This window comes from Manihot esculenta, chromosome 3 (assembly GCF_001659605.2).
Source record: "Manihot esculenta cultivar AM560-2 chromosome 3, M.esculenta_v8, whole genome shotgun sequence".
Lineage (NCBI taxonomy): Eukaryota > Viridiplantae > Streptophyta > Magnoliopsida > Malpighiales > Euphorbiaceae > Manihot > Manihot esculenta.
In genome coordinates, this window is record NC_035163.2 from 31557258 (window position 1) to 31571566 (window position 14309).

Here is a 14309-nt window from a genome sequence, read left to right on the forward strand (position 1 = left end):
CTTATAAAAAAAATTCTCAGTTAAAAATGAAAAAATTATACCTAAAATCGATTTACGATGTATTAACATTGTAAAATAAAAAATATATATATAAATTCATACAAAGAATTTCAGTCCAGCTAGATCATGCATGACTTCACATCTAAAAAGAGGGGAGTTATCAAACGCTTGTGACTATGATTTCAGAATGTGCGCAGAAGATAACTACAGCACCACAATTTCAAGATCAGAAGGTAGTTTTTGCTGGAGTTCAATGGCACGCTCTTTAGCCAATAGATACTCCTTTGTTTCCCTGAACTTTGACTTCAATATTTGAGATCTAGACTTGAATAGTTCGCCTAAAGGATATGGTCGACAAGGATCGATGATCATCTTCTCAAGGGACACTGAATTCTTGGATAAATGCAGGAGAAATTCAACTTCAGCTGTGCTTCCAACAAACCCAATAAACTCTACCACCTTGAGGCAATGATATGTATGCTCATCTATTAAAGTCTGTAAGTCTCCAGATGACATCTCTGCATAACATATCTTGAACAAGGAGAAAAGAAATAATGATATTTTATTCAAGAATTTAGGGAAAAAAAGTCTTGATTCTTAATGCCCACATGTCAACTGATCATAAATTTACCAGTCTACAAAGAAGGATGTATTTCAAAGTAAAGAAAACACTCACCAACAAGGTAAGTTTATGCAGTGAAGGAGATGCTCTTAGTAGAGGAGCGAGTAAAAAGAGGTCCCCAAACTCTAGAAGTGAAACTTTCAATTCCAAATATTTGAGATTATTTAATTCGGGAAATTGCTGTGGGCCTGTCATAATAAGCTTCTGCAAGTTTCAACAAGAAAACAATCACAAGTAGGTTCATAGAATCATGGCAAGGATGGACTGTCTATGGAAAAATAAAGCATAAGTAACATAATTAAACTTACAAGAGGACCAGTGAAATGCAAGTTAAGTGTCTTTAATTGAGACAGAAAACTCAAGTGCTTGAAAAGTTTATCAACAACGACTTTAAAGAAACTCCCTGCAACACTGAGTTCAAGAAGCTGAGGAACATGCTTAAAATGAACAACTTCAGGCCCACGATATGAAAATGATAATAAATTTACTGCAGAAATCTCCAGTTTTTCAAAATTTCTGCAGCCCCATATCTCTAAATACTTCAGCTTTAGTGTTGGACCCCAAATGTTCAAACTTAATAGAGATGATGAATTCTTCACGCTTAACACTTCAAGAAATGGACAATGAGATAGCAGACACTCAAGAGTACCTCCAGTCACATTTACACGCTTCAAATGCAGTGCTGTTAGGGAACTTGGGTTTGAATTTTCAAACAAGTGGGAAGGAAAAGCGTAGAGCTCAGAGTAATCAGCCATTCTTAAATCAGTAAAATCCAACTCAAGTTTTTGAACCTTCTTATCCAGAGCAAATTTGACCCAATTGTCTACATCACATTCATAGCCAACATCAAATATAATTCTTAATCCATCCACTGTTAGAGCCTGATGTAATCCCAGAACTTGATCAACCCATCTAACAAAACGTAGCCTTTCTTCTCGGAGGGAATTTAGATTACCTGAACCAAGGGGAAATCTTAATTCTTCTAAAGTAAGTGATGCATCAAAATCTAAAGTACCAGTAAAGAATGTCCACAAGTATCTCCATCTTCTGGAGAGGATGTTAGTTTTTGCTGCATCTTTCATAGGCAAATGAGACAGAATTAACACAAGTACATCGTTGGGCAACCGACTAATTTGATCTTCTGCATCAGTTTCTTCTTGTTTCTCTTTTAAGTGGCAACAGGAACAATCTGCATCAACGTTATTCTCTTGTCTGTAACACTGCAATGTACTAAAGAAATGTGAGATAAGGGATACCATCTCAGAAAAAAAAAAACAAAGAAACTCTTTTACAACTTCTTCAACCATTCAAGTAACCTCCATGATGGAGTTATTTCTTCCCAGCCTCTCTTCCCAAAAAATTTTCCATATCTATAATCCCTTCCCTTGACAGAAACAATCCAAGAATTTTAATTACCTTTTTCATTGCAAAATTGGAGCTCGATGACGAAGGTTTAGGCATTTCTAATCTATTTGGTTCTAAGAGCAGCGCCGCAGCGAGTTGAGACCCTTAGAATCTGCAGAGCAACAGATAAAAGGCAGATTGTAACAGAAAATAATTTCAACGTTTCAAAGATTTAATTCCCTCCATTTTTTCTGAGCAACCAAACAATAACAGCCAAGGATTGTTAAGAGAATGAGAATAAGCACTCACCCAATTGAGATCTTTGAATGCTTTTCAAGTTTACAGGCAAAAGTAAAGAACTTTCAGGGAAAAGTATATATATGGATTGCTTCTTTAATCCCATGCTCATTTTTTAGTCAATAAAAGGTAAATCAGAAATTTCGTGAAAATGCAAATATGTTCGCTTGCTAGTCGCTACCTTTTGCTTGTGATTGAAAATGGAACGTTGATCGCCCGCCGACTGCTAATAGACAAATCCTTTTTATTTGGCCTAAAAAATCAAATTTGCCTTCAAATTATATAATAAAGTTACCATTTATTAGAATATATAAATTTAACATACGTCTCTATTCAATTAATGTAATTTTATTTAGATATATTTATTTTTTTAATAAAATTTACAAGAATTTTTAAACCGAAAATGATATTTGAAGATATAGTTTTTTATGCCAAATTTAACCTTTTTAATTTTTAATTTTCTCCATTCTTCTCTTTCCGAGAAACTTCTCACTTTGCGGTTATGCTTAGCTTTGCTGGTGGAACTGATATCGAAAGGTAATTTTTTAATATATTATTAAAAATTAAATTTAATATACGTCCCTATTCATAAGATTAAATTCTTAAAATGTCAAATCGCTTATTTAAATACTCGTTGATAGTTAAATTAATTAATTTATATAGATTAATTTTATTATTTAATTTTTATATTTTATTCATTACAATAATTAATTAATTAAAAGAATATCCTCAACTCATATATTTAAGGATTCCATGTGATAATATTGATTAGACAATAGATTAGAAGAATTAAAATGAATATTAGGTTTTAGGTTTTTTAAAGTTATCCACTTTATTTTTCATAAATATTAAAAAAATTCTATTAAATTTCTAATTATATTCATATTAAAATATTAAATTTTATTAAATATAAAAGAGATTTTAAAAGGTTTTTAAAAATAAAATAAAATTATAATAATTAAAATATATATTACTATAGTGTAAAAAAGAAAAATAGAAGAATGATAAAAAAAAATATGATATTTTTAAAATTTCTGTATTTTAGTTGTTAAAAGCGTAAATATGAAATACAAAGAATAAAATAAAAATTAATTTATAAGCATCAGCTAATTCAAGGTCAGAAATATAGAGTTCACCATCAGACTGATATTGATTCAAAAAAGTGGAATCAAAGCCATAAAACTTTCAATTCAAACTCAATCTTAATTTTGAATTATTCAAATCTAATAATTAAAATTTTAAAAAATACTTTTTAATTTTCAAAAGAGACTTTTTAATTTCTTTTTGAATAAAACGTTGAAAATTAATTTTGATTAATTTTATTTATAACTCTAATCAACTTTGATACGGACCGCTATAATGCTTACCAACATCAGAAGCCAAATAGTAAATATACATATATTGTTAGAAGATAGTGCGATGTCACAAAGGAATGGGTCTAATGCATGCACCCAGCCCTCCCTCCATAGTTGACAAACTTCCCTATCATTCATGAATGGAAGCTTATACATACATATATATCTTCAAAATGAAGACCAGTTACGCTATTGATTTTTTGAAAAAATCTAACTCATTCTCAAAAGGTAAGGAGACTTATCTCTCGAGTGAATATAAAAATTTAATATAACCTCCCTCGCTCCTGAGATCAAGCGTGAAACACTTGTGAAAATTGTTTGATGAGAAACCCTGACACCATCTTAAGAAAATAAATCGATTATAACTTACCTTTAAGAGTTTAACTCAAGCGAAGAAAAATGTGTTCAATTTTATGGAATTTTAATAGAAAATATTGGTTCTCATGTTTTACACATCAAGAATCCTTTTGATCTTATTTGTAATTATACATATCCACCATTATTTCTCTCCAATCAGATGTTTCGATATATAAATTGCTACAAGAAAGGAAGAAAAATTCCCCAGAAGCTTTCAGAGTTTAGCTCTCTGTAATTCCAACTTGGCAATGGTACCCAAGTGGACTTCATCTGGACCATCTGCAATTCTCAATGTTCTTGCTGTTGCCCAAAGATGTGACAAAACGGTGTCAGACGATAGACCCGCTGCACCATGTACTTGCATTGCCATGTCAAGCACCATAAGTGCCATGTTTGGAGCTGCGAACTGTTCCATATAAACTCCACATTACCACCCAATATATTTTCTTTACTTTTTCTTTTCCAAAAGAAGAGAATAAATGAACAATAACCCCTGCTGAATTCAAAGATGACACGCCAAAGTTTACCTTGGCCATTGCAATAGTTGCACGGGCCTTTTTATTCCCAAGACGATCAAGCTGATCAGCTGCCTCCAAGACCAACAATCTGGCTTTCTCCAGCTCTACTCGGCACTGCGTAGAACAGCCAACTAAATAAGATTTCAATCGTTATGCAACTCAGGTGGAACAGCTGGGTAGGCAAGATTAAAGATGCAGAGCGTAGGATAAGAATTTTAAAGTGTGCCTAGCGTTAATGCTAGGCAACAAGCCAACAACTACTCATAAAATAAAAAGATTTAGGGTGTAAGATCAGAATGCGGACAAATTTCTAACACACAATAACCCAATTCTACTCTGCCACTCAATTTTTGAGGGGATGAATGGAGTTCCCAATTTCCATGCATTTAGATTGAAACTATCACGACTGGGCACCCTCACACAAAAAAAAGAAAGAAAATTTGTTGAGAGGAAATAATTCTAAGAAAAAGCTCAATCAAATAATACCTTGGCAATATCCGAACGAAATGAACCATGCTCAGCAATCAATTTTCCAAATGCTCTTCTGCTAAGAGCCCTTTGAACCATCAACTGCATTCCACGCTCAGCAGCACCTACCAATCTCATGCAATGGTGCAATCTTCCTGGGCCCAGCCTACCCTGCAAGGATGCAGAGCCAACAAAGATGTAAAATTCTCCTACAAGTGGGAACTACAACTACCACAGAGCAGTCACTCACCAACTGGATAGATCAACTCTATCCTGGTAAACAAATCAAAACATGTTTTATAGATGGATGTTCCCAAATATAAGCAGAAAACCAGGTTCTAACCACAGTTATCAAAATTCACTGCATCACTAGCAATTGTGTTTCCAGACCACAAGATACTTAAAACTAGCATTCCAAAATGCAAGCAAACATGGGTAGAGAATCAAACAGTATTGTTACTTGAATTAGGATTTGGACTTTTATAGCATAAAATAATTAGCATACCACATTTTAATTGAAACTACTTTATAACACTTGTAGGAACAAAATGCAATTGTTATGTACTGAAACCCTGTACCATTTTGAAATAGGAACAGCCACAGATTCTTTTGTTATGTAACGAAACCCTGTACTGTTTGAAATAAGAACCGCCACAAACTTTTTAATTATCTAAGAAGTGTTAATAGAGAAGTTTATCTTCAGATATACCACATTTCTAGACAAGGATGTCATGCATTCCTGTTTTCTTTCAGTATCAGAGCAATCCATATTCTAGATAAACTAGGTTCTAACAAGCCTGAGACTACAGGTTGAATGTGGAACTGGTAAAAAAAATTGCAAAGCAGGAAAACTCAAGAATCCTGTCTATACAAGTCGAAGTTTGATGAAGCCTGCAGTTCAACTCGAAAGCCCAAGTTGACTGCCTCAGCGATTGAATTCAAAATTTATTCAGAGATCAACAGAATATGGAAACCAACTTGTGGAAGTTCATTAAATTAGTTAAATAGGAAGGAACCAACTTTACCTGGGCAATCTCAAACCCACGACCTTCTCCCAATAGGATATTCTTTGCAGGCACGCATACATTTTTGAATGAAATTTCAGCATGACCATGAGGTGCATCATCAAAGCCAAAGACCATGAGCGGCCTCTTTATGCATACGCCAGGAGTCTCAATATCTACTAAAATCATGGATTGCTGCTTATGCTTAGCGGCAGTGAAGTCAGTTTTTCCCTGCATATTTTCCAATGAGCTTTAGTAACACAACAATAGAACAATCATGTCTAAACAAGTAACCAAGCTGGAAGAACTAACCATTACTATAAGAAGTTTACACCTTGGATCCATGGCTCCACTTGTCCACCACTTGTTCCCGTTGATGATATAGGAATCCTCTTGCCTATACAAGCAAAACCAAAATGGCTAGTGATAATTAGAGCAGAAGTCCAAAAAGATTAGCACATATCAGAAATAATTAACACCCCAAGGGACGGACTATAAAATATAACTTCTATATGCTTTTATTAAAATAGGCACTCCACCCCTCCCCCTCCCTTTCAATAAGATACCTTCTAATAGAACACTCAATATTTGTAGCATCCGAAGATGCAACTTGTGGTTCCGTCATTGCAAATCCAGAACGAATCCTTCCCTCAAGAATTGGTATAAGCCATTCAAGTAGTTGTTCTTTGTTCCCATAGCGCAGCAATACCTAATACAAATTAAATAACCCAAGTAATAATGCTTCGAGATGTTAAATGAGCAATCCAACCATATCATTCTACATGCAGATGTCATAAATTCTATCAACTATTATCTTGATGAAGTTTAAGAAATGCAAGATTTATGTAGCTCATGCATGCCACTATACTCAGCAGGATAAAGAATAGTTCTATGTGTTCATACGAGCAGCTCAGTTACTCTCTTTTCCATTCTTAGCATTTGGGAAAGGGAAAATATCATAAAACCTACAAATATAAGTCCAATTAAACCTTTGTACTTTTAGTCAAGAGCCAAATAAGCTCTCATCTAATATAATATTTTTTAATAATAAAATATTATTTTTTAATAATAAAAATACTTTTTATATAATAAATTTTCATTTTTGTAATTTTAAAAATTATTCATTATATCTATATATTCTTATGTTAATTAAAATACTAAACTTTTGATATTTTGAATTATAAAAAATAATATTTTATTATTTAAAAAAAATAACATTTTATCATTAAAAAAATATATTCTAACTTATTTGAACAAAAATACAGGGGCTTAATTGGTCCAAAAACTTGAATTGAGCTTATTTGGAAAAAAAATTTGAATTGCACTTATTTGGCCCTTGAGTTTAGATACAGTGGTTACACCTTTTGATAGTCAAAGGAGAACCTCATGTGGTAACCAAAGTAGTAAATTTTTTCCAGACATTAAAAAATTACCTCCATATTTCCAGTGTCAGGTGCACCACAATTGAACACCTGTGGAGCCCAAATAGAACGGCCCATGATCTCACAAAGGTACCCATATTCAAGGTTTGAGAGGCCCGCACCAAGTAATTGATCATGGGCATCATTGGAGACAGCGTAATTGCTTCCATCAAATATCATTTTTCTTGCTCTTTCAGCACTATCAAACTGCAGAAAAATGCAAGTTCACAAGAAATTCATGATCAAACACATTCCTTACCAATAAAAATGGTAATAACAGTGAAAGAGGAGTCTGGTAAGATGTTAAAAGAATACAGGTATCCATAAGTTCCACAGTCCTTCTTTCTTTGCTAGTTCCTTCAATCTCTCCTCCTCTGGGTGCACCGTCCAACGTGATGATGACTGAGAAAGCTTATAGAACTCATTTTCCAAAGGGTAAATGTGATCTTCCATGAACTTAATCAATTTTTTCCTCAGTTCAAGCACCTTTTTGCTGGGAACAAACCTCCCATTCACTCCTGTAAGGCCTTCAACTTCATTCTCACCACCAGGTCGTGTTATGTAATCCTGTGCAATTGGATCTACATAATAAAAAGAAGAAAGCAGCTTAGGTAAAAAGATCTGAGTATAAAAAATAATAACAAAGTCCTAATCGCAAAATAATTGGATCACCTCTATATCTCTTTTCATTATTTAGTTTGTTAGACACTGTTACAGGTTATAGGAAGTAAATATGTTAACATAGGAAGTAAATATTAATAGATGGATCAGTTACTTAATCTTAGGAGTGTATAATCATAGACTTAATTTTTCTTCCTGTTTAGATATGTCTCTCATATATAAATAAGTTGTAATCTCTATTGTGAAATACAACAACAACAAATATTATCTTTCTACATGGTATCAGAGCCTCATTAGAGATTTAAATTTTTTTTTGGGCTCCTGTTCTTTTGTGTTATCCATCTAGAGTAATATTTATCTCTCACTGTCCACCTAAAGTCGCCTTGCAGCCCCTTGTCAGATTTGTGGTTTGTTTGCCGTTTGGGTGTTGGGTGGAGGCGTTTTTTGGTACTGTTCATTTTGGTTATCCATAGTAACATTTGGAGACTTAGGGCTCTATTCATTTGGGTTACCAAGAAAGGGTAACATTTGGAGGGTAACGTTTAAAGACTTAGAACTCTGTTCATTTGGATTACCAATAAAGGGTAACGTTTAGACATTTAGGGCTCTATTCATTTGGGTTACCAATAAAGGGTAACGTTTGGAGATTTAGAGCTCCGTTCATTTGGATTACCAATAAAGGGTAATGTTTGGAGACTTAGGGCTCCGTTCATTTGGATTATCCATAAAGGATAACATTTGGAGACTTAGGGCTTTATTCATTTGGGTTATTCATAAAGGATAACATTTGGAGACTTAGCCCTCTGTTCATCGGGATTACCCAAATAACATTTGGAGATTTAAGGCTCTGTTCATTTGGGTTACCCATAGAGGTCATTTGGGTTACTCATAAAGGGTAACATTTGGAGACATCTGGCTTCATCAGATACGGTTCATCTGTTCACGAGTTACTGTTCACGGGTTATGTTTTTCTGATCTTTTGTTTATTTTGATTGTTTTAGGTTTGTTGTCCTTATGGTTGAAATTGATTATATATGTAACAAGTTGGACATGATTAATATTTATGCTCCAACTTGAGGGGGAGTGTTATAGGTTATAGGAAGTAAATATGTTAACATAGGAAGTAAATATTAATAGATGGATCAGTTACTTAATCTTAAATGTGTATAATCATAGACTTGATTTTCCTTCCTGTTTAGATATCGTCTCTTATATATAAATAGGTTGTAATCTCTATTGTGAAATACAACAACAATAAATATTATCTTTCTACAGACACCAAGTCAACATCAATATCCAAAACTTGTAAATCCTTTGGTACCTCTTCCTTCCACATCATCTTATGTCTCCCCCCCTTCCTTTCTCACTCCTCCCTTGCTAACTTACCACACTTCTGTGTTGGGGCATTTGATTCTCCGTGGAAGCAAATTTCTTACTTGGCCACATTACACCTTTGTACAACATTTCTAACAGTGAATGTTGTTGGTGCAAGATGAACTTTGACTTTTGACAAAAACTCTCTCCTCTCCCTTATAGAGAAGTACAATATAAACTCCGTACATAAATATGGCTTCATTTTTCCACAAGCCCTCTAAAACCTTTATTGTTCTCGTTATTAATTGAGTTCTGTGTCCTGGGCATGAATTATGTAATTCTATACCAAAATAATGTTCTTAAAAGTTTCTAAAGTATGGTCTGCTGACTATGGCAAAGTTGGTAGACAGAAAAAATAACAAAATGGTAGAGCTACCTGATGGAGGGTGAGGAGGTAGGATGGATTTTCTTGTAATAAAGGCCCATGCAGAGTCTATGAGACCATTGGCTTGATTTCCTGCATTTCGGGCACGCTCACCTCCAGAAGCATTACCCTGCATTTGATGAGAGATTTTACATTTGGCCTTCCATGACAAAGGCTTTTAACACAAGATTACAAATAAAAGTAACAAATTTTCTATTCAAGAGATTACCATGATCCATCGACTATGTACACCTGCAAAAATAGATGCCCCACGGAACAAAGCAAATGCAACATAAAACTTCCACACGTTGGCTGGCCATGGTGTTCCCTAGATCACCAAATTAATGATTTTCAATCTTTTCAGCAAACTAGATATCAAGCATAAGCAGCTAGAAGACCAAAATGCACGGTCACATGCACAGTAGCTACAATTTTATGGGAGAGTATAAGATTTGCTGGACCTAACCCACATCAACTTTCATGAGTTTTAGTTGAACAAACAAGTTGGATTCCTTAGTCTTTTAAATATTAAAATTACATTCAGAAATTCATGAAGAAATTGACCAAAAGGGAATTTGGAACATATAGTCTGCAAAGTGAAAACCTAATTGATTGATACTTTTAAGCTTTTAGCCTAACAGTATTGCCTTTGTCACTCATCCAGTACTAGATCTCTTTTTTTCTAAAAACTCACTGCATATATCTGATACATACTTTGATTTCCTCACAAGGATTAACATTTTAAAAGCCAACACAATTAAATCAAAGCTTAAGATTGGATCTTACAGATGCAGAGCAGTATTCAGCCAGATATTCTGCCTGTGAAGGAATCCCTTCTGGAATTCCAGTAAGTTCAAAGCCTTTACCCAATTGTTGATTGTCAAGGTTTGTATCCACAATATATGCCTGCCAAAAAAAATGAAGGAAGCAATTAACTTGGGTAAAAGAAAAATAAATTCTTCACCAATTATGCGATTAAGCAGAATGTTACAGAATCTGCATCACAAGGTAGAAATAAAAACACGCAGAAGGGAAGAAGGGAAAAAAGGGCTTGATACCAAACAGCTGTAAGCAACATCACTCATCTGGTTTCCCAGAGTAGACAATTCCCAGTCAAGAATTCCAATTACACGATCCTGCACCACTAAGAGTTTCTCATTAGAGAAATGACAAATAAATTATGCAGTTCCAGATTATTTACAAAAGTTGAGCTTTGACCAGAATACAAGTAACAAAAGCATAAATTGTACTGCATTCACATCTCTTTCTCTGGCATAGACTTGATAGAGATACTTGACTAGAAAAATTTAAGCACGCATATAAGTTAGCCAAAGAAGAAACATATGCATTCAAATCAAAATGAACCAATAGTGCAACAGACCTCTGTAGGATGAAACATGAGATTATCAATGCGAAAGTCTCCATGAACAAGGCCTGCTGATGCCCCCGAAGAATCTTCAGGAGGAATATGTTGCAGCAACCAATCTGAGAGCTCCAACATCTTCGGATTTCTGGGAGACTTATCCTCACCAGTTGATGCAATATATTGTTTGGCCCATCTCTCTACCTAGAAAAAGAATCAAATTAAAATAAATCACAAGTACCACCGCTAAGTAGCGAAGGAACACTTCAAGCCCCCAGTACTTTTCTTCCAAACAGTCCCCCTCCATTTCCTTCCGCTCCCACTATGCACATTAAACAATCTCAACCTAAGTTACAAAAGATTTTACTACAATATTGTGCCCTTGCTAGGTACAAATGAGCATGTAACTCAGATAAGCAGCAGAATTGATAAGCTACATCTAAAGTTAGAATACAACCCACCTGTCGTTTACAATAATTATCTCGCCGTCCATATTTCCCTAGTCCAATAGCATCCACATCAACGGAATGTAGAGCAGCCAACACTCTGGCAGTTTCTCGATATATTGCCCCCCTCCTCTCAGGTGCCACACCCTGATCAAACAAAATTATTGGCTCGATTTTTCTACTCCTCAAACTTATATCACAGCAATCACAAGATATCCAAATTATTGTGTTTTTATTTTATTTTTTCTTTTTGAGGGCGGGGAGGGAGGGAGGGGACCATACCGGTAGCTTGGGGTCTATAAAAATGCGACCTTCCAAATATTCCATAATGTAAAATGAAGTTCCAATTACATTCGGATCTGTACACAAACAGAAAACTTTAGGAACTGGAACTCGTGTGTGCTCGCCCAGCGCCCGCAGAACCTGACGCATAAAAATATCAAAAAAAAAAAAAGCTTTTGTTATTTGCTCTTTCTTTTTTCTGAGGGGACTGAAAAAAAGGCTCAGCATTCAAAGCCTGGAAATAATCAATTAACCGAAAATACCAGATATTCTCTGTCGACGGCATGAGCTGACTGAAGCAATTTGCCAGGAGGCTTCTTCCTCAAAACGTATCGTTTCACCGAAACTCCGGTACCCACTTCTAGTAGAAACGTAGGGTTGGATTGTCCATGCCCGAACTAAATTGTTACACATACGAATAAACAGAAAAAACATAGAAATAATCAGAAGTAAAATATCAGAAGAGGATCAAAATCCTGATAAACAAACAAATACCTGTTTGACAACGAAAGTGGAGGGAGAGGCGGGGAATCCAGCTACATTGGCGGAAGCATAGCGAAACAAAGCGTGACGATCAAAATCGTTAGCTTCCTGCACTTGCCCTAACAAGTCAGATGAAAGGATCGCCATATTCAAATCTTAGGAGAAACTAGGGCGTTTCAAGCACAAGAAAAAAAAAATTAAATTGTAGTGTTTCCGCAATGAAAATCTCCGGATAAAGTGATTTAGCACTTTGCAGAAATCGAGCTGCCGCGTGGCGCGTGAGATAAATTTATGCAATAATGAACTTGCAGCGGATGTTACTGGGAAAATATGACTAAGGACGCGTGTTGAGGCTACGAGGCTGAGGCACGTAAGCACGAAGCAGCGAGTGAGGTATGGGCAGAGCGAGGTGCAGATACGGATATGCTTTGGGAACAGAAGCTGTTTCAAGCTTTTCTATTTCGTTTCATCGATGATAACCACGACGTCAATTCATAAGAATTTTATAAAAATTTAATTCAAATTTCTTCTCCATCAATTTTTTTTTCAAGTGAAAATAATTCTTTTCAACTGCGAAACTAATAGTTACAAATGAAACCAGATTATAAATTATAAAATCCAATGTCAGATGGTCAAAGCTTGAGGTCGAAAAATGATTGGTTATCATGAAACCTAATTACAATTGATTGTACGCATCAATTAGGATAAAATGGAAAACCTTGTGCTCCATTATAGACATAACAAACAGGTAGGGAAAAAGAAAAAAAAAACAGGTATGTGGGTTGACCTAAAACAAATTGTGGGTATCTCAATATATACACTCATTTACTGTAAAATCAACATATTCATCACGTATTCTTTAAGATTTAAAAAATATATTCTTTTTTAATAATACAATATATTGCATTTTTTATGGACAAATAGATTAATTACATAGCTAAAAAGGTTTAAAAATCAGAATCCAACCCAAAAAAACTGACTTTACAGCAATCCATCGACAACTCAAACCCACAAAACTACAACCCATCTCCTAAAAAACCCTAAGACCCACAGCCCATAAAACTCCAAGGTCCACAACTCTCAGTCCACACCCTACAACCACAACCCAACCTACTCATTGACTCCCCGATGCACTACGCTGCTAGAGCACCATCTGCCTAGCACCATAGTCACTGATTAGCAAAAGCTGCAAAGCCCAACCAAGTCGTCACGTTGCAGCAGACAACCCAACACTGCTTGAAACCATAGGACAGTAGAAACACAACAAAATTTCGTGCATGTGCTAAAGCAAAACAAGGAAGCTCTCAGAAGAATAGAGACAGAGGCAGAGGCAGCTCAAAATGAAAACCAAATGCACGCCAGATGTCGAAGAGCTCTCAGTCGATTGTATAGCTGTGAGAGTGTGAATTACCGGATACAGGAATGCAGTCCCGAATTGTCAACATTGCACTGATGGAATATCTCCTTAGAGCCGAAGCAGAGCCACCAATGCTCAATCCACAACTAAGTCTGAGGAAACATCCTATAAAGAAAAAATACTGAAGACCTGTAAAATAATTCGAAAAAGCGAAAAAGCAAATCCAAGACACCATCATCGTTGCCCTTCCGTGGCAAGGGATAGCCACAAAGGACCGATATTGTCGCCTACACAAAGGCATGAAGTAGAAATCAAGCCAAAAACAATAGAAGGAATACATATGATATTCTTTTTTCAAATTGGTTGGGCATATAAATTGACTTAATCACCTGAATGCATATAAAAATTTTTCTTTTAGAAATATTTTTAATATCATAAATTTTGTATCTAAAAAGCTTATTTGACTCTTAAATTAAAATCATTTGTTTATTCGGTTGTTAAATTAAAATATTTTAAAAAAATTATTATTTAATTATTAAATATTATCATTAATAAGTTAATTTCTAAATATTATCTTTAATGAGTTAATTTTTTAATTTTGAAAAATCTATTTAAATATTTTTATTTTTTTTA

The 14309-nt window shown here is 34.8% G+C and overlaps 2 protein-coding genes across 4 annotated transcripts; both read right to left on the reverse strand.

Annotated features, from left to right (window-relative positions):
• Positions 1-6: 6 nt before the first annotated feature.
• On the reverse strand, positions 7-2486 carry LOC110611133 (putative FBD-associated F-box protein At5g56700). Of its 3 annotated transcripts, none has more exons than XM_021751275.2 (5): positions 2276-2486; positions 2039-2138; positions 931-1842; positions 677-826; positions 7-531 (listed from the first exon to the last, which is right to left on the reverse strand). In XM_021751275.2, exons 2-5 carry the CDS (start codon positions 2081-2083, stop codon positions 205-207), a joined length of 1434 nt encoding a protein of 477 aa, XP_021606967.1. In that variant the 5' UTR covers positions 2084-2138; positions 2276-2486; the 3' UTR covers positions 7-204. The 3 variants fall into 3 exon arrangements, with proteins under 3 accessions (XP_021606967.1, XP_021606968.1, XP_043811133.1); XM_021751276.2 differs by having other exon boundaries at positions 931-1852; XM_043955198.1 differs by lacking the exon at positions 2276-2486 and having other exon boundaries at positions 2039-2255.
• A 1534-nt stretch (positions 2487-4020) lies between these two features.
• On the reverse strand, positions 4021-12811 carry LOC110611131 (probable acyl-CoA dehydrogenase IBR3). Its single transcript, XM_021751273.2, has 17 exons — positions 12332-12811; positions 12100-12234; positions 11837-11977; positions 11570-11701; positions 11127-11312; positions 10804-10881; positions 10532-10651; positions 9975-10073; positions 9758-9875; positions 7702-7967; positions 7399-7593; positions 6532-6674; positions 6278-6362; positions 5987-6196; positions 4980-5132; positions 4503-4607; positions 4021-4381 (listed from the first exon to the last, which is right to left on the reverse strand). Exons 1-17 carry the CDS (start codon positions 12464-12466, stop codon positions 4190-4192), a joined length of 2493 nt encoding a protein of 830 aa, XP_021606965.1. The 5' UTR covers positions 12467-12811; the 3' UTR covers positions 4021-4189.
• Between the last annotated feature and the right edge of the window lie 1498 nt (positions 12812-14309).